Source organism: Rattus norvegicus, chromosome 2 (assembly GCF_021556685.1).
Source record: "Rattus norvegicus strain SHRSP/BbbUtx chromosome 2, alternate assembly SHRSP_T2T, whole genome shotgun sequence".
In the NCBI taxonomy this organism is placed as follows: domain Eukaryota; kingdom Metazoa; phylum Chordata; class Mammalia; order Rodentia; family Muridae; genus Rattus; species Rattus norvegicus.
This window is the reverse complement of record NC_141535.1, coordinates 84188244-84209366: the sequence shown is the minus strand read 5'-3', so window position 1 is coordinate 84209366 and position 21123 is coordinate 84188244. Positions and strand designations below refer to the sequence as shown.

Genomic DNA, 21123 nt, shown 5'->3' with positions numbered 1-21123 from the left:
CTTATTCTAAAAAAATGTTGCTTTTAATGATAAAGGAAACAAAAAGGTCTTTTCTTCAGTTCCTGTGTCTGTGAGTCTTAAAAGCAGACCTCATAGTAAGTACCTGTTTTACTTTTCCCTGGTCTACACTTGGCCCTGCTGCTGGGGTTGGTAGGTGCTCATTAGACAGAATCAGTCACTAAGGGCTTTTCAGGCAGGCAAAGCTTAAGTCTTACTTGAATTTTTTCTCATCAGGGACTCTTGGAGAAAGAGGGTAAGGTAGAAAGTGAGCTTTCTTTTAGCCCCGGAGAAGGGGTCTCCTCTTCCTTGTGGGCTGCTGTTCCATTGGTACTTCCCAGCACAGGAGCCATTTGGCTATGTGTATGTATTTACAGTTAAAATTAGTGAAAATAAAACTTAGTTCTGTTATTACATCATACTTTTCACATGTCATGGGCTCAGTAGCCACATGTGGCCAGTGACTGCTGTGCTAGACAGTGCAGAAGTAGATGTCTCTATCAGCACACAGAACATTCTAATTGAGTAGCAATGTTGCTGAGTTTAGAACAATGGATATTTTAAATTTGTTAATTTTGAGTGAATTGTGAGAAAGTCTGAGTATAAATATGTTTGTTTCTTTTTTGGAGGTATATCTGATCTTGTGAAAATGAACACTTAGTTTCCAAAGGCTTGCTACTCTGAAAGCACAGGTCCAGGCTGTCTCCTGCCCCTTTCTCTTTCTCTCCCTGGTGCTGGGAGTACAGGCACCTATGAACCCTTGTGCCCACTGGCAGATTTTATTGTAGGAATACTATGTGGATTCTTTGAGTATCAGAATATATTGAGGACATGTGAACCACTTACGAACTTTTCTGTTTTGCATTGCAGATATTTCTGCTGATTGTCTTCATGTGCATAACATTACTAATTGCCAGCCTCATCTGCCTTACCTTACCAGGTATGAGTTTATCCTAGCGTCCAGCTGTTGAATGTTAAGACTCTTTTCTCAAAACATGTCATACCAAATAGAAACTGGGAATATAGTCCTAATGTTTGGTTCTTAGGCTGTTGATCCCTTTGGGGGTACTTCATCTAGCTGGACTCCAGAGGCCCACAGGTTCCAGAAACAGGAGTCTACTGCAGAGCATGGACCGCAGCCTCTCAGTTTTCATAGTATGTTGCAGTGTGGGTTTTCAAAGTCCTTTAAAAAATTAGACATTTTACTAAAATCTGGGATTTACAAGTGTTGCTCTTCCCTGACATTGACTTTGTTAGAAATGTCAACCAGTGTTTCTTCATCTAATGAGGAAGCCACTCTTGGTGGGATATAATAGCTTGCTGTCCTCTCAGCAAAGATGCCCTCAGTGGGATAGAGCCTAAAGCCATTAACAAATCATAGAATAGTCTGTCCTCTGTGCTCAAGACATTCCAAATCATGCTGATAGCTGTTATCCACAGTTGTTTTGCTTATACTACTAAGCTAATAATTTTATACTAAATTTGTATTAAATATTTGGTTCCATGAGTTATAAGAGTGGAAAAGAGCAATTAGGGACATTAAAATTAAAATGATGTTTCTTTAAAAAAAAAAAAAGGACAAAGAGATAAAACACTTTTTAAATTGAAGAAATTGTGAATTTTTTTTTAAGCCTTCATTTGGTTTAAGTAAAATTGTACTATCTCTGTGTAGAGACTTTAATCATTTTTAGAGATTCTTTCAGAGTTTTTTAATGATCTACCCCCATTCTTCTCCCTAACTCCTCCCAGATCTCCTGACCTCCCTAATCTCCAAATTTCTTTCCTTTTGCTTTTTTTTCTTTTCCTCTTTTCTTTTCTTCTCTTTCTTTTTTTTAAGTTTAATAACTGATCTAGCCCAGTTGGTATTGCCTTTGAACTACCGGATGTAAAAGGCCTTCCTTTTACAAGGCCTGCAGTTCTCAACCCGTGGGTCACAACCCCTTTAGAGATCACACAACAGATATTTAGTTACAGTTCATAACAGTAGCAAAATCACAGTTATGACGTAGCAATGAACTAACCATGGTTGGGGGTCAGCATAACATGAGGAACCTGTATCAAAGGGTGGCAACCCTAGGAAGGTTGAGAACCGCTGCTCTAGACGCTTGTCAACCTACCAGGGTCTACAGCCCTTAAAGGAAAGAGATTCTTCCCTGGTAGCTGTCCATAGTCCCCAGGTTAGGGTCGAGATAGGGCTCATGAACTCCTTCCTATCCAAATGGGAAGTCGATCAGCTTGATCCTGTTGCATTATGTGCCAGTAAATACAGCTGCTGTGAGTTTGCGTGTGCCTTGCTCCAGTTTGGTGTGGTTGACACTTTCTTCTCCCTCTTCCTCAATGATTTCTGAGCATGGGGAATTGGGATATGTGATATAGAAGTCCTCTTGCTAAGCACTTAGACTTCTGACCTTGTAAGACTGCTTTAAGTTTAAGCTCCTTGTCCTTTTCAAACCATAGCTAGCTAGCTACCTAGCTTCAGTGTGAGCATAGTTTTCATGTTCCTTTTCCATGTTTTTATCAGAATTTTAAAAAAATCAATAAAATCTGGGCAGTGATGGCACATACTTTAATCTCAGCCTTCGAAGGCAGAAGCAGGAGGATCTCTGAGTGTGAAGCCAGCCTGGTCTACAGAGTGAATTCTGGGACAGGAAGGGATACGCAAAAAAAGCCATGTCTCAAAAAAAAAAAAAAAAAAAAAAAGAAAGAAACTAGTTTTTAAGCTTTCATTTAGTAATGTGAACAATTCAATATCATTGAACACTGTTAAACATTTCCATTAAATCTATTCTAGCATAGTCGAAGAATAATTTAGGTTCATAGAAGAGATTTGATGGGGCACATTTGAAGCTAATGAGGCTGCTTCTGCTTCCTCCTACAGATTACCTCTTAGCTACAACATAATTTATGAACCCATCTTCCCTCTGAAAAATAGAGGGAAGGGGGAGGAAGAGAGAGAGAAAGGATGGGAGAGGTAAAACAATGGGGAGAGAGGGAATGGAAATAGGATATTAAATGTAAAACATCTAAAATCTCAGAGGCAAACTATAGACATTTATATAGAGCACTAAACACTTTTTACAGGTGTCAGTGGTGATTTTGGTGTCTTAGAATTAATTTGCACATTTACTTAATTCATGGAATATATTTATCCTCTTGTGGATTGAACCTCAGGGCTCACAAATGGTTGACTTCACTCCTGGTCCAGTTTTTTTTTTTTTTTTTGTCTTTAAAAGAGCTATTTTGATATATTCACTATTTTGTAAGTTGATAAGAGGTCTGTTTGTCATATGGCTTGTAATGCTTGACTGCATCAGGCAGAACCATGAGCTTAATCTTGTAGACATGCATTCAAAAATCTCCATACTATGTAACTGATGGGTCAAGCAAGGCCTATGGCTGAGCCTTTCTCCTCTTCCTCTTCCTCTTCCTCTTCTTCTTCCTCCTCCTCTTTTCTTCTTTCTCTTCCTTTTTCCTTCCTTCATTCCTTCTCTTCCTTCTTCTCTTTCCCTTCTTCCCCTCCCTCTCACCCCCCTCCCCCCCGACAGGATTTCTCTGTTCCAGCTGTCCTGGAACTCATTCTGTAGACCAGGTAGGCCTGGAACTCAGAGATATACCTGTTCCTGCCTTGCAAGTACCAGGATTAATGGCATGCACTGCCGGGCCCATCCCTTTAGTCTTTCAAATGGAGGTTGTATTTATGTTGGATGAGATATTTAACCATTGGAGAATGAACGACAGGATAGATGGGAAATGCTTAGCATACTGACCCTCTATCTAGGTATTTAGACACAACAATTAGGAGAACAGTCCATAACAAATTGAACAGTAGAGACTTACTCATCTCTCAAGCCTCGTTGAGAATGAGTTATGTAAAGAAAGTTTAAAAAAAAATCTGCTGAACATTAACTGTGTGGTTGCACCAGAGCTGCACTGTGACTCACACTTGAGAACCAGCACTCAGTCTTTGAGGCAGGAGAATCACTTTTGTGTTTGACATCACCCTGGACTACAGTGTGAAATCCTGTCTCAAAACAAAAGCTCAAAACTGACGATCATTAGGAAGATCTCAAGTTTGTATCTTACTGTTCTGTGTTGGTGTTAATTTTTTAAAAGAAAGTTTATATAATATTCTTTGATGCTATGTTTTGGAATATTATTGCGTCTACTTCTTTATTTTAAAAAGTTTATTAGGGCTGGGGATTTAGCTCAGTGGTAGAGCGCTTACCTAGGAAGCGCAAGGCCCTGGGTTCGGTCCCCAGCTCCGAAAAAAAAGAACCAAAAAAAAAAAAAAGTTTATTTTTCTGTGCTAATGGATCATTTGGGAGAAAACCCAAGTTTGTAATGTTTCTAGATAAAATATCAGTAGCACAAATAGGGGGAGTAGCACAAATAATAGAAAACTTGTATCATTATCCTCTTAGCATAATAATTTTAATTGGTAATAAAAAGTAACAAAAGCACTAATGCTCATAGCATCCCAGGCCAGAGTAAATTAGTAAATGGCCTGGCTGATCAGGGTGCATATTCTGAGACCATCAGCTCATTGACTCTCTGTGTTTTGGATGTTTCTTAATCAAGTAATTCTATTTCCTAAAGGGTTGTTGGTTGTTTTTGTTTATTCTGATGTGAAAATATTTATAGAATGTCAAGATTACAGTTCTTTTTATCTAGCCACATGTCTCATTTGTCAGCCTTTCTATTTTCAGTATTTGCTGGCCGTTGGTTAATGTCATTTTGGACGGGGACTGCCAAAATCCATGAGCTGTACACAGCTGCTTGTGGTCTCTATGTGTGTTGGCTAACCATAAGGGCTGTGACGGTGCTGGTGGCCTGGATGCCCCAGGGGCGGAGAGTGATTTTCCAGAAGGTCAAAGAGTGGTCCCTCATGGTAGGTTTCTGTAACAAGAGTTTGATCTTACTGACAGTAGTAAACACTTGAACAGCTATTTCCCATTGGTTTTCTTACTGTGTTACCAGTTTTCAGGAGAGTTATCTTTTTATCAGAAGGCATATTCCTTTAAGATGATAACTTTCCATTTTACTTGAATCATAGTTCTAGAAGTACCCAGGTACACTTAAGAGCCAACAGAAGAGTGAGCTGCTATCTAATCTCATGAAGTAACTAAGAATTACGGAAAATGCTTTTGGAGATGGGAATGCACAAGTTAGGGAAGTTATTCTCAAAAATCCTGATTTCACACAGAATGTCCCTTTCTGAGTGTGGAATGAATTCCTGTGCACACCATTGGCTGGGCTAGTAAATATGGTAGGGCACTTCTCTGCCTAGTCATTTGGGTAATCAGCTCTGCATTTTGAATCTGACTTTATATTTTGTTTTCTCTTGGACTTTATACATTTATATTTATGCTGAAACCATTTTCAATGTTTTAAACTTATTATTTGCACATACTATTTGGTACCACGTGTTAACTTGGTACTAGCAAATTCTACTTTTCCATCATTGTACAACTATGCGTTGATAACATTTATGTCTGTAGTGAGAGATTTATTGTAGATTATGAGTAGAGGGGGTTAAATTGCTATTTAGTCAATAGCATAATGAGCCATTTACCTATATTTAAAATATAGAGAACAGCTAAGTTTAGTTTTATTTGAAAATCTATCCTGTCTTCACAAATGTCATGTAAAAAGGTAGTATGTGTTCCACCAATACCATGTTTGGTCATATGTAAGAGTACTGAAGCCACCGTAAAAAGAGGTCACCAGAACCCAAGGTCATTTTAAAGACTGATTTCATTGTTAAGTATTTTATAGCTTCTTTTACTTTGTAACAGTTTATTCTTATTTTGCTACTTAATCCAAATTTTAAAGCTGCATTGTGAACACATTAGCTGTAGCTGCTAATGTATTAAATGGATAGGCAACACTTCTTGATTAAGAAGAAAAAACCTATTCTGATTGGCTTGATGAATTACTTTAACTGAAGTTAGGATTAACTACCAGTTTACCAGGCTCACAAATCATGAGTTTGGTTGCCATGGGACCAGTGTTTTGGCAAATCAGTGTTTTTGCAGGAAGATAAAAGTCAGGTACTGAGAATGATATTTGGAGGAAAACATCATAGTCATTTTGTTAACTGTATATAACAGTAAATAAGATTTTGGGAGAAAAGTCTTTTGTAGAACAGTCTGGAGTAATGTTAGGTTTTGTTACAGCTTATCCATTCAGTTGAGATCACTTCATGGGGTTGGATGGCTCAGCTTGTCAAGCTCTTGCTGAAAGCTGGAGACCAAGATTCAGTTCCCAAATCCACATAACAGTTATGCTGGGTGTGCAATTATCCTTGTAATCTCAGTGAGGAAGAGGTAGAAAAGGAGGCTCCTGGGGTTCGCTGGCTGAACAGTCTAGTCTAATAGAGGAGTTCTGTGCCAGTGAGAGTCTTTGTCAAAGGAGGGGGTGACAGTGTCCTCTGGCCTTCATATGCATGTATACACATGAGCACCAGTGCAGGCACACTCCCACATGTGCCCATATACATTAAAGGAAATTCCACTGAAATATGCAACATAAAAATTTGTTGGGAATCAGGTCAAAGAGGAAAACAAGCCTGACAGTGGAATCCAGTTTGTCAAAAAGCAGGTTCTCTGTAATGATTCTGTGTCTTGTTCCTACTAGATAATGAAGACTTTGATAGTTGCTGTGCTGCTGGCTGGGGTTGTCCCACTGCTCCTGGGGCTCCTGTTTGAGCTGGTTATTGTTGCTCCTCTGAGGGTCCCTCTTGATCAGACTCCCCTTTTCTACCCTTGGCAGGTAAATGTGTATGTTACTCTTGTGATTATTGCTAATGATGTGGGATCAGAAAAAATATTTTTAAAAGATTTATTTATTTATTTTATGTATATGAGTACCCTGTAACTGTCTTCAGACACACCAGAAGAGGGAATCTGATCCCATTACTGATGGTTGTGAGCCACCATGTGGTTGCTGGGAATCGAACTCAGGACCTCTAGAAGAGTAGTCAGTGCTCTTAACCACTGAGCCATCTCTCCAGCCCCAGAAAAAATATTTTTGAGTATGTTTTTACACAGTTGTTTTAGGAAGATTTTTTTTTTTATTCTAGGAACCCTTGTAAAGGTGTTGAAGTGATTTCTTTTACTCTTGTTTTAAAGATATAAAAGCCACACAAATTCCTTTCTTGGAATACTTTATGATCAGAATGTTGCCCTTTGCTGAGCTTGCTATCCAGGACTCACATGGGTGAACTGATCCCCAGGTGTCTTGACTGTGCGTGCATATGCTGTGGGATGCACTTGCTCCCCATCTCCCTAAATAAATAATGAAATTAAAAAAAATGTAAAGGAGTATTTTGTGCCATGGTAAGGACTTAAGGTTCTAAGCAGGGACTGGTACTTGTAGGGTTTGATGTACATTGTTTAAAATGTCTCCATGGGATGGAGGGGCAGGGTGGTTGCTGGCCAGCTGAAGGAGAGGGTTTGGAGGCAGTGTTCCACTACCAACTACTACTAATATGGTTTCAGAGGTAGTGGGAATAGAAAATAGTCTGGATCTGGTAACACCTCAGGAAAACCACAAATGCCTGAGCTTGAACACAAGCCTTTGGAATAATTTCTGTAGGTCAGAAATGTCTTTTTGCAACCTAAGTTATCTCAGGCCATAGTAGTAACACAGGACAAGCAGCAAGCATAGCTGGTTAAAGAATAGCATTTACTTTATTTCCTTACTGGGGTCTCCATTAATGCCCAGACTTGTCTACTTTCTTGAGAAAATAATGGAGATTTCTAAAAGATAAAAGACTATTTGTTCAACTTGAGCTTTTACATATTAATCTCCTCATTTTTATTAGTTCTTTGAGAGTTTGTACAATGTATTTTGATCATATTCATTCCTTCTCCCCACTCTCTGAAGATTCATTCGCCTTCCCTAACTAGCCCTAACCTTTATGGCCTCTAGGGGTGGAGATCTTTTTAATCCATCAAATATGAGCTGCCCATGTACTTTAGGATGTGTGGCTTTTACCCATCAATGGTAGAGCTCTTAAAGAGAATTGACTGTCTCCCAGAAGCTAGCGGCTATCAATTCTGGGCAGCTTCTGTTCCAAAACTAAACAGCTTTTTGTTAGGCTTACCTTTGAGGCCAGTGAAGATGTGTTAAGCACTCATGGTTTCCTCTAACCGTAGGACTGGGCGCTGGGAGTTCTCCATGCCAAAATCATCGCAGCTATAACACTTATGGGTCCTCAGTGGTGGTTGAAGACTGTCATTGAACAGGTAAGAAGCCAATTCCATGGAAAGATACTTTGAAATGGATCATGGTTGGATTTAGCTAATGGAATTTTTGTTTTTATGTTTGTGCTTTTCTGAGCTCTATTTTCATTAGCGTGCATATACAGCTTTTTTTTTTATTAAAGTGTGTGTGTGTGTGTGTGTGTGTGTGTGTGTGTGTGTGTGTGTAAGTGCAAGTGCACCTATGTAAGGACAATTTCTGGGAGTTGGTTTTCTCCTTCCACTGTGAGTTTTGGGGATTAAATAGGTTGTCAGGGTTGCACAGTAAGTGCTTTTACCTATTTGATCAACTTTTGCTGGCCTCTCTTTACTTTTTTGGGGAGGATAGAGGAAGGAAGGGGGTTTTGAGGCTGGGTTTCTCTATGTAGTCCTGGCTGTCCTGGAACTTACTCTGTAGAGCAGGCTGCCCTTAAACTTGGAGATTTGTCTGCCTCTTGCTGCTCCAGAGTGTTGGGATTAAAGGCCTGTGACACAATGCCTAGCCTCCTTCTCCTTTTAAACCAAGGAGGCAGTTTTGTTTTCTTATATTGTGGCTGTTAAAATAGTTTGTCTTTAGATTGAGTAATTATTAAAGAAGTAGCTTTGAATTCTAGCTGATAGAATGTTTTTAAGAAACATTAACAAGTTCTTAAGAAACTTAAAAGACAAAAGAAAAGATTCCTTCAATTGCAGCATTCGAGATGTGGAGGCAGGGGGCTCATGTATTCAAAGTCACCCTCAGCTATACAGCTAGTTCAGGGACAGCTGGGCCATGTGAGACCCTGCTTTAGAAGGCCTGGGGACTACATAACGAGCTTTATCAATGTTGTTTTCTCTGGTTCTTTCTAGGTAGACCTACAAAGGGTCAAGTTGTCTGTAGCTGGCCTTTGCCCTTCTTAGTACCCAGTTAGGCGAGTTAGCCACCTTCTGTACCTTCTTTTTCTGTAAAGGGGCAGGAGGGATCGAGTGCTTTCCTGCGTGTTGCTTTCAGTCCACCTAAAACCTCCAATGCCAGGGGTGTCAAGTGCTCAGTGTTTGTTCTGGTTTCCCGTTTTTGTCAGTCACTCCTAACTGACTCGGAGGTTAGCCAGTAAATTAAAATAGCTATAGCCTTGGCTAAAGTGGAGGCAAAGCTGATCCTCGGCATTTTCCACTGCAGACATTCTGATGAGACTTAGTATTCATATTTCTAAGCCTACTAGATAAAGGGAAGTTACTATTCATTTAACAGATGGGGCAGGGCTGCTTAGGAATACTCTGATTACATAGCATTTAAGACTGGTTGCTCTGATAGGAAACTGTGAGGTAACTTGGTTATCATAGTGCTGAGCTTGATAAAAAGTAAATTGCTCTTTTGAACACTAATTGATAGCTCATTTCAGAAAAAACATTATCCATATAGCTCTACTAGATATTTTAGTACTTTCCTCTTTAAACTTAAGTTATCTAGAAAATGTACTCAAGGATAGCTCAGCCCTTTTATTCTTAGGAAATTGCTAGAAAGGTAAGGTCTTGCAGGTCCATGGCAGTTAAGATCTAAGTAGTTCTCTCTGCCTAGTGTACATAAAATCATTCAAGTATTACAGAGCAATAGTGATAAAAACTGCATGGTATTGGTACAGAGACAGACAGATAGACCAATGGAATAGAATTGAAGACCCAGAAATGAACCCACACACCTATGGTCACTTGATTTTTGACAAAGGAGCCAAAACCATCCAATGGAAAAAAGATAGCATTTTCAGCAAATGGTGCTGGTTCAACTGGAGGGCAACATGCAGAAGAATGCAGATCGATCCATGCTTATCACCCTGTACAAAGCTTAAGTCCAAGTGGATCAAGGACCTCCACATCAAACCAGACACACTCAAACTAATAGAAGAAAAACTAGGGAAGCATCTGGAACACATGGGCACTGGAAAAAATTTCCTGAACAAAACACCAATGGCTTATGCTCTAAGATCAAGAATCGACAAATGGGATCTCATAAAACTGCAAACCTTCTGTAAGGCAAAGGACACTGTGGTTAGGACAAAACGGCAACCAACAGATTGGGAAAAGATCTTTACCAATCCTATAACAGATAGAGGCCTTATATCCAAAATATACAAAGAACTCAAGAAGTTAGACCGCAGGGAAACAAATAACCCTATTAAAAAATGGGGTTCAGAGCTGAACAAAGAATTCACAGCTGAGGAATGCCGAATGGCTGAGAAACACCTAAAGAAATGTTCAACATCTTTAGTCATAAGGGAAATGCAAATCAAAACAACCCTGAGATTTCACCTCACACCAGTGAGAATGGCTAAGATCAAAAACTCAGGTGACAGCAGATGCTGGCGAGGATGTGGAGAAAGAGGAACACTCCTCCATTGTTGGTGGGATTGCAGACTGGTAAAACCATTCTGGAAATCAGTCTGGAGGTTCCTCAGAAAATTGGACATTGAACTGCCTGAGGATCCAGCCATACCTCTCTTGGGCATATACCCAAAAGATGCCTCAACATATAAAAGAGACACGTGCTCCACTATGTTCATCGCAGCCTTATTTATAATAGCCAGAAACTGGAAAGAACCCAGATGCCCTTCAACAGAGGAATGGATACAGAAAATGTGGTACATCTACACAATGGAATATTACTCAGCTATCAAAAACAACGAGTTTATGAAATTCGTAGGCAAATGGTTGGAACTGGAAAATATCATCCTGAGTGAGCTAACCCACTCACAGAAAGACATACATGGTATGCACTCATTGATAAGTGGCTATTAGCCCAAATGCTTGAATTACCCTAGATCCCTAGAACAAAGGAAACTCAAGACGGATGATCAAAATGTGAATGCTTCACTCCTTCTTTAAATGAGGAAAAAGAATACCCTTGGCAGGGAAGAGAGAGGCAAAGATTAAAACAGAGACGGAAGGAACACCCATTCAGAGCCTGCCCCACAGGTGGCCCATACATATACAGCCACCCAATTAGACAAGATGGATGAAGCAAAGAAGTGCAGACCGACAGGAGCCGGATGTAGATCGCTCCTGAGAGACACAGCCAGAATACAGCAAATACAGAGGCAAATGCCAGCAGCAAACCACTGAACTGAGAATAGGTCCCCCGTTGAAGGAATCAGAGAAAGAACTGGAAGAGCTTGAAGGTGCTCGAGACCCCAAAAGTACAACAATGTCAAGCAACCAGAGCTTCCAGGGACTAAGCCACTACCTAAAGACTATACATGGACTGACCCTGGACTCTGACCCCATAGGTAGCAATGAATATCCCAGTAAGAGCACCAGTGGAAGGGGAAGCCCTGGGTCCTGCTAAGACTGAACCCCCAGTGAACTAGACTATGCGGGGAGGGTGGCAATGGGGGGAGGTTTGGGAGGGGAACACCCACAAGGAAGGGGAGGGGGGAGGGTGATGTCTGTCCGGAAACCGGGAAAGGGAATAACACTCGAAATGTATATAAGAAATACTCAAGATAATAAAAAAAATAAAATAAAAAAAAAATCATTCAGAGTAATCTGGGACTTTCTAGCCATTGATTCTTAGATCAAAAGTGGGGTCAGGAGAAGGCCACTGTGTGTTTGTGGCAGCATACCCCTTCAGGATAGAAATAGGATACTGTCCAATGGAAAGTCTCCCAATTGAAATTGACCTTCCAAAGAAGTCTAGAAATTGAGTTTATTAGTAGCTGGGAGCTAAGAAACCTTGCTGTTCCCCTTGTCTGTTATACTATTTTATAGTGAGGATGGGGAGAGGGCAAGGTGACATGAGAGGGAGAAATTATAGTTATAGGCTGATTGAGAAACCTGGGTTGCCTGCTCTTTAGTGTTCATGCATTTGGGTTACTCTGTTTGAGATGGAAGATGTCTTCAGAGGCATAAGTCTGCTTGTCCTTCAGACCTTGGAGTAATGGGTTGAGCTGGACTATACCCTGACTTCTAAGAAGCTGGGAGTGAAGCCAAGAGAAGAAAATGAGCACACTCTGTTACAACAGTGCTATCTATTTTCAAGGTTTCCTACTTCAATCCATTTTTTTTCCTTCAATAGTATGTAGTAGCTTTTTTCTAAGATAATTGGGGTTTCCTGAGTGCCATGGCATTGAGGGTCAATGGACAAGTTGGGGAGTCCTCCTGCTACCATGTGGGTCCCACCCAGGAATCTATCTCAGGTTGGTCTTGGTAGCAGTCACCTTTATCTGCTGACCATTCAGTGGCCCACACCCTAACCATTACTTTTCAATGTTTCAGGTTTACGCAAATGGCATCCGTAACATCGACCTTCACTATATCATTCGTAAGCTGGCAGCTCCAGTGATCTCTGTGCTCTTGCTCTCCCTGTGTATACCGTATGTCATAGCTTCTGGCGTGGTTCCTTTATTAGGTGGGTAATGCTGGGTGTGAACCTTTCAAAGAGTACTATCATTAGGACATTCATACAAACACACACACACACACACACATATACACACACACACATACACACACACACACACATAAAGTTTAAAAAAAGAGTTAAAAGTTTGGGGCAATTTTGGCTGTTTGGAATATCCTGTCTTTTTTATAGTATGTTTATTGAGGTATATTATAGTTTTCTCATTGATGGTTTGTAGACTTAAGAATTACAATTTGATTTCCACACCTAAATCTTTTCATACATGTTCATGTGTGTATTAGAAGTTTCTTAGTGAGGGTATATGATGCATGCCTAGTAATCCCAGCATCAGGAGGCTGAAGCTTGAAGAGCGTGTTTGTGCTTCACATCAAGATCCAGTCTCAGTGAAAAGGGGAAAAATAAATTTTATTGTACCTCTTAGGAGGCACTTTTTGTTGTTTCTTGTTTTTCAAGACAGGATCTCTTTGTGCGTCTTTAGCTGACCTGGAACTAGTTCTGTAGACCAAACTGTCCTCAAACTCCTGCCTGCCTCTGCCTCTAAAGTGCTGGATTAAAGGCATGTGCTACTGCCCTGGAAACAAAAGGGGTAATGGTTGTAAATGAATAGAAGTAATAGTAAAGCGTCTATTGGCACTGTCTTGGTTCTTTACATAGTTTATTACTCATGTATGTGTGTGGGGGGTGGTGTGTGGGGTGTGTGTGTGTGTTTATAAGAGCAGTTTCGGCTATTATTACTTGGGAAACAATAAGGAACTTCCACCTTATTTTGAAACAGGGTATTTCATTGGCCCAGAGCTCACTTTTAGGCAAAGCTGACTAGCCATTGAACCTTAAGGACTTATGTTTCTGCCTCTGCAGCAATGTTATTACAAGCATGACCATAATGCCAAGATTTTTGTGTGTAGATTTCAGGGGTCAGGCCCAGGCCCTACACTGTCTAACCCATTTTCCCAACTCCTATATGTTTTCTTACAGGGCTTTTTGAAGGTTTTATCAGTTTCAATATAGAAGTTTCTAGAGATTGACCATCTTCCACAAATTGTAGATTTTAAGGAGGGGAAGATTCAGGCTATGCTGGGCTCCAGAGTGCATGGGTCTTTCACCACAGTGAAGAAGTGATTAAATAGGTGTGAGGCTTAGTCTCTTACTTCCCTTGAATCCTTCCTCTGCCTTTAAGCCTCCCCTATTTGAAAGAAGAGTTAAAGCACATAAGCTAAGATTTGAAAAGGAAGTATGAGAGTTATAAAACTGAATGCATGTTTTTGATAGTCTGTGTCTGGAAGTTTGGGAAGGCAGGGGCTCACGCTGCTTTTGAACTTGCTGTGTGGATGACAATGACCTTAAATTTCTGATCCTCCTGCCTGTGTCTCCCTAATGCTGGCTGTCTTAGGGTTTTACTGCTGTTGAAGACACACCAGACCAATATAGGTTACAGAAAGCATAATTGGAGCTGGCTTACTTTCAGAGGCTTAATCCATTATCATCATGGTAGGAAGCATGGCAGCATCCAGGTAAACATGGTGCTGGAAAAGGAGCTGAGAGTTCTACATCTTGATCTGAAGGCAGCAGGAAACTGTGTGTTATACTAGGTGTAGCTTGAGCATATAATGGCCTCAAAATCTGCCTCTACAGCGACACTTCCTCCAACAAGGACACACTTCCTGATGGTGCCACTTCCTATGGGCCAAGCATTCACACACCCAGGACTCTGTTCATATAGCCAAGCACTCTACCATTTGACATCCCTAGTCAGCACTTTCATTATATAGGCACAGCCTTTGTTATTGAACTTAAGGCTCACACAGGCTAGGCAAACACCTGTCCCCTGCTCTGTATAAGCACAGGATTTTAGTTTCTGAAACGGTGACATAGCTGAAATACATAAATGAAACCACCAACTGCATCGAAGTCCAGGGTATCTGCATTTGATAAAACTCCTGGAGCACCTACCTGCACTCCCTTATTTCACAGAAGAGAAGCAGATGGGAGTACTTGAGTCTAGTAGAACATTTGTAGAAGCTTCTCTGCTGCACCTAGTCCTCTTCCTAGGGAAAGGACAGATGCGCCCCCCCACCCCCCACCCCTTTCTTTGAAAAAAAAAAAAATAAATAAAAGAGCACAAATCCGATTTCATTTGTTTACTTCCCATTAGTTTAAATCTGGGAAGGGTACATCATCACACAGATTCTGTGTCCAATGGTCGTTGTAGGAAGGTTGTTTTAAAGTGTAATGTGATCCATGCTTCTATTTCCTCAGGCCTGAGTTTCTGTTCCCCAGATCACTCTGGTTTTTGTTTGTTTTTTTGATTGCCTCCAAGAATTATTGTTTTTTCCTTTATACACATAAGCACATCTCTTGCCTAGTAGAACTTGGTTTCATCTCAGCATAAACACCTTCAATTTTAAGAAGAGTCGTGTGCTCTCTTTGGTTCCAGCTTGTAGCCAGCAAATATGGCCTTGCACCAAGCTTTCCAGACATACTTGCCTTTCCCAGCAGGCCTCTACAGGTGCCAAGATGACAGAGAGACCAGACCTCATTCTTAATCCACAGGCTTATCGGTCCATTTTCTATTGCTTTAATAAAATTGTCTTTGTTTGGTTTTACAGGTGTTACTGCAGAAATGCAGAACTTAGTTCACCGGCGGATTTATCCATTTTTATTGATGGTCGTTGTGCTGATGGGAATCCTGTCCTTCCAGGTCCGCCAGTTTAAGCGCCTTTATGAACACATTAAAAATGACAAGTAAGTCTAGAATTCTGCTTATCTAGCCACTCTTAAGGTGGTGGGTTTTGTGCTTGTCTTAGAGTTTCATTGCTATGAGGAGGCACCATGACCGTAGCAACTCTTATAAATGAAAACATTTCATTGGGATTGGCTTACAGTTCAGAGGTTTAGTCCATTATCATCCTGGTGGAAAGCATGGCAGTGTGCAGGCCAACATGGTGTTCTTGAAGGAGCTGAGTGTTCTACATCTTGATCCAAAGGCACACTGAGGGGTGCTTGAGCATATATGAGACCTCAAAGCTCACCCCTACAGGAACATACTACTTTGATATAGCACGTCAGTATCAATAGCACCACCCTTCGTTCGTGCATGCCCTGTTTGAGAGAAATCCCAGTCACTTTACTTATTCTGAGGATTCCTAAGAGGAATGCTTTCAAGAAGGAAATTTAAATTGTTCAAGACTTCTCTGAAAAATGTACTGACAATAAAAGTATAAGTACCATCAGGTGGAGAATAAAGGATGGTCCCCCTGAAGGGAAGAAGAGGAGGATTTTTAGTGTGTCAGTTTTTTAATTGCTGCTTTGGTAGAGGACAACTGCAAGGTTTTTCTTGCCTCCATCCTTCATTCTGGAGGCCCACCTGTTCTTTAGGCTTACCCTTTTCTGTCTCCCCAGGGGTCTATGTTCACTGATCTCTTATGTTCTAATCGTGCTTTAATCAGCAGACAGAATACTGCTTCATCACAGCACTTTCAAGCATCATTTTTGTTCTGTCCTATTTCCCCTCTGTCGTCCTCCCTACCGTCACCACCTTTCTGCTTTTATGTCACAAAGAGGCTCCTGGTCCCCACTCTTTACTTCCCATTTCAGTATACTTATTAGCACGGGTCATCTGTCTCTGCGTGTGTACCATTTGTCATAGCTTGGTCTGTAGGAGGTAGAGAGGGAAGGGGACATGGACTAAGGTACAGGAGGGAAGGGTTTGAAAGAGTGGAACATGAGCTCAGCATCATGTTTCTGTTAGGGAGTCAGTTTGGGTCTTAGGCAGATTACCATCACTTAGTCTGTGTACTTTGTTTTTTTACTTTTTCAGTGACATGGCCCTGCTCACATTCTTGACAAAACCTGATATATGTGATGATATGTTTTGGGTAGGGCTCTGTATATTCTATCAAATAGTACTATCCTCAGTTTCAAAAAACACTGCTTTCTTGGGAAGCAGTGGGGTAAAGAATGGTTATGTTCAAGAAAAGAACTAGTCATGTGAGAAGGAAGTAGACACGGATGATGATGGGTAAAGCAGCAGGAGCCTCACAACCGTAACATTGGCAAAAGCTGAGCCGATATCTTAAGGATTATATGTGTTGAGAGAAAAGATGTAAGAAGCCAGTGATAGCTGCATTGAGCCTTTTAACATGTGCCAAAGCCCTCGTCACGGCTTTGTATGCTTTCCTGTTCTCAAATAATCATGTGGTATGACACTACCATTCTTGTGTAACTAAAAAGTGAACTGAGGTCCCAGCCCCTGTTCCTGATAGCTCATCACACACAGACGAGTGTGTGTCCTTAGCAGTCCATCCAGCTCTGTAGCGAGTGCTTTCACGGATATGCTCAGAGCTTGCTGCCCTTTGCCTTGGTGGTGGTGATAGTGGTGGTGGTGGGATGTCAGCCTCCTCGTGGAGGGCTCTCCAGCCTCAGTACTGCATACTTAAGTGCTATAGCCCACCCTGTTTGCCATGGCTGTTTCCCTTCTTCACAGCATGCAAGTTAGCAGTACTCTTTGGTTGATTGACATGGATTTAGTTTCACCATTTGACCTCCCTGAAATCTGCCCCTTGTTGCTCCTTTGTCCAGAGGAGCAACAAAAGGTTTTTTGAGTCCCGCTTTTTCCTGTCCAAGCTATTTGCCTGCACTATTTGTAGTCTTCTTCCCAAAACCTCAGCACTAAGGTGACTTGTAAAGCATAAACCCTAGCAAAATGAAAAAAGGAAAGCCCCTGCATCTGCTCTCCTACAAGGTCAGCAAGAGGTCTATAGTGACGAGGACTCCTAATTCCCCACTGTAGTAAAGGCCCCACAACTGTGCAGTCTATATGGCTCTGGACCTTCCCACAAAACACACCATACATAAGACCTTCCTCCAACGTGCTGGCCTTTGTGCTCGCTCTAGACGCTCCTGTAGCCCGCCTCTTGAAAGGTTGCTAGTTAGCTGATCTGAATACAGTTAACAAGGTGTCACTGGAAGAATTTACCCTTGAAGAATGATGTATGTGTGAGGTACACAGGAAAGTGACGTCCCTCTTTTTGTACCCTAGGTACCTTGTGGGGCAGCGCCTGGTGAACTATGAGCGCAAATCTGGCAAGCAAGGCCCATCTACGCCACCTCCGGTGTCGTCCCAAGAATAAAGTGCTTGTCTCAGCTCCTTGAGCTTCTCCTTGCCTTTTCGTGTCCTTTGTTGTGGACTTCTCACTTGGAGATTCTCCTGTGATCTCAGCGTGTTTAAGTTAAATGTACTTGACTTGTGTCCTCAGCATTCAGAGAGCAGCGCATCCGGCACTACTGCTCCTCCCTGCATCTGCCGACATCACTGCTGTCTGAGATCTGTACATGTGTAAATAGGAGTTCCTTGATGCCCTAAAACCTTGGATTAAACAGAATGTGCATTGTACATCTTTAACAAATGTATATTAATTTATTAAATCTAGTTGTCACTTTATTTTGGACCTGCTGTGATCTCGACAGGAAATGTGCCACAGAGCAGTAGTGTATAGGCAAGAGCGAGTGACATCTTTCGGAGCGCAGTGCATGGTGTTGCCAGCAGTTCTCACCAGGTCACTGCATCCTGCCCTTGGCTGGTCAGTCCTTACCAGCAGCCGACTGAGCAGTGGGGCCTGTGGTAAGGGACACGGACAGAGTGCCTCACAGACAGTCGTGTTTGGGAATTATTAAATGTAACACCAAAGCTGTTGTACATTTTCTACTGCCTGATTGTTTTCATGTGTCTGTGTTTGTAATATTGTATAGTATGTTGTGCTAGGTGAGGATATTACTTTTAATTTTGATAATTTAATATTCCTAGTGATCAGCATTGGGAGTTGGGGTTTTTGTGCTTGTTAGGGGCATGTCTATCCTTAGAAAGGTAAACTACAAATGAAGAGTTTTATTAGCCTCCTCCCCTTCCACGCAGCTCTTTCTTTTTGTCAGCAGTGGCCAAAAGTGTCATGCCAGATGAGAAATCGGAGGGGATAGATAGCATCACCAACACCACCGTTGTGAGAGGTGGAGGCCCTAGGCTGCGGTGTGAGGCTGACTGCATCAGGGAGGACGAGCAGAACATCTGCCGTGCTGGCAGCGCACTGCAGCTGAGGCTCGGTGAATGCACCAGGAAGCCCTCTTCTAAAGCATTTTGTTTACAATAAACTGCAAGTAAAACCAAGTTTTATTTGTTTGAAAGGAAGCAGACTGAGCTGGCCTTCACCATAGGAAAGAGTTGCATTGGAGAAATGCTGTGAGATTTTAGAGAATTTAATACTCAGAGGAAGCCTGGTTCCCCCTAGCCCAGGCTTCATGTTTAAAGTTTAAAAGATGAGGATGATTGTACATCGTCCAAGTGTTTAATGGTAAAGGTGTATTGTAAGGATAGTGCTAGAAGCTTTCATAGACTCTAAAGAGTTCCGTGGAGTATTAAACCCATAGTTGGAAAGGTCTGAGGGTTCACCCCCCACCTCCAAATACAAAGCCAAACAAAAGATTAAGAGCAATGCTTCTTGGTTTTGTTCTCTTTTTGATTTTGTCTTTTTGTCGTTCTTAAATTCACTAAGTGATAAGCAGATACTTTGTTTTAAAGCAGCATTATATTAAACAGAAGCAGTGCTTGCCATGGGATCCAGTGTTACACTGTCATTGTGTGATGGCCTTTCTCTTGTGTGAAGTATGAAGTAAGGGTCTTCTAGCAAATCTACCTTCACTCTCAGGCTTTGTCCTTCCACAGAGAATTAGCCTTTTAAAATGCAGTGCCGCCTGTCAATGGGAATATGTCTTTGAAACCTAATCTCTTGAGGAAAAGGATGGTGGTGTATTGGGCAAATAACATTTAGGCTTTATTTTTAATTTTTAAAGAATTTATGGATCTACCACAAGGTTAAAAATTTTAAGTGAACCTTATTAGATGTTTTGCTGAAAACAAATACAAACAGTACAGATTACCAAAGTTTGCCCCCTTTATTGGCAGAGGTCTCTGCTCTCTTACTGAGGAATTCCTCCTGGGTTTACAGTTGTGTTTTGTCTAGTGGCTTTCAGTAAGATAATATCCTCATGAGGATTTATTGTGCATAACATTTGCTAGGGTGACATACAGGTTTTATTCAACAATATCATAAACATTTAAAACCCTCAGTTCAGAAGGTGTTCCTATTTGCTGCCTGTCTTTACAGGAAGTTTACAGATAAAGAGTTTTGCATCGTTTTGAATTGGGCTAACACCCAGTCTTCAAGGAAGCTTACAAGGAAAGATCTTTGTGCTTTATTATCGATAATTTGAAGACAAATCACCACTTGGGATTAGTTTTACATGACCAGTTATCAAATGGTCACTTTGAAATGTATAGTTGTTCGTTATTAACAAATTATGGTTTGATTTTAAACTACAAACTCCTAATAGTTTAGATGAAAACTAAAGAAAATGCCAATGTAAAATTTGTGTGTAGCTAGCCTTAAAGTTCCATGTTTATAGTTGTGGTCCCAGCCCCCACTCCTGTTCTCTGGTGGGGGGAAGGAGGTAGGATATGTGAGCAGTCATTTTTATGTCAGCATTCAGTATGGTTGTTATTACTGTGAATTCTCAGACAGGCCTTCCCCTCGAGGAACAGAGTTATTGTCCTCCAATGAGTTTATTAGGTGCATTGTTTTTTTGTTGCACAAATGCTTCATTAGAGTGTATTCTTAAATTTAGGTTGAGCTGATGAAATTTTAAGACAAAGACAAAATATGCATTGGACATTTGTACCCTGTTGTGTTTGCAGACACAGGAGCCAGTGCCATTATGCAAGAATTTGGCACTTGTCACGGTGCTCCAAATTAGCTCCTTCCTCTCCTCTCTGGGATGGAGAATATCAGGCTCGTTACTGTGATGCCTCATTCTACATTGTGATGTTCAAAGTTCTTGTTAAAACAGTCCTCTAGGATCGTACCTGTTGAGTCATTGTCAAGGGGAGCGAGGGAACATAGTACCGCTGGAGTGTTACAGAAGACCTCACCTGTGGGGGCTTTACAGTCTTTGCTAACTGCCCAGTCTCCACACACTTAACTTACCCTGTCAATCAGATGTTTTGTTTCAGCTTACTGCTGTTGTGTCAACATTTAAACAGCTGCCGTGAGCAAGGGCTTCTTTCAGATACTCTCCAATAATAGCTTTGGCGTTAATATAAAAATAAGACAGTATACATGTATATGTATGTCTCCATTCCTGTCTGTATGAGTGCCTCATTTTGTAATCATGACAGTCCTATAGAACCTTAGATGGAAACGAATGACTAAGGCCTAGGGGTGTCTGTTGTAGGAATGAACTAGAACACTTAGTGATGTGGGATGTCAGTTTTCTATTACAGTAAACACCTGTACCCAGATCAATTTTATGTGTATATATTCAAAAATGCTCCCTTTTTTATGTGGTCATTTGTTGCCTTCTGAGTTAAGAGAACAGAATTGAATAAAGTGAATGTTAGTTGTAGCCTCGTTTTCTTTTTGGTTGCGTGTTTTTACTTTGATG

At 41.1% G+C, this 21123-nt stretch overlaps 1 protein-coding gene across 2 annotated transcripts in view; it reads left to right on the top strand.

Moving 5' to 3' along the window:
* Positions 1–21084, top strand: part of Marchf6 (membrane associated ring-CH-type finger 6) — a 79384-nt gene extending 58300 nt beyond the window's left edge. The window contains exons 20-26 of one of the 2 annotated variants that reach the window (XM_087618514.1): positions 868–937; positions 4689–4885; positions 6634–6768; positions 8157–8246; positions 12489–12621; positions 15240–15375; positions 17672–21084. In XM_087618514.1, coding sequence (XP_087474640.1) covers positions 868–937; positions 4689–4885; positions 6634–6768; positions 8157–8246; positions 12489–12621; positions 15240–15375; positions 17672–17762 — 852 coding nt within the window. In that variant the 3' untranslated portion in view covers positions 17763–21084. 2 annotated transcript variants of the gene reach the window in all.
* The last annotated feature ends 39 nt before the right edge of the window (positions 21085–21123 follow it).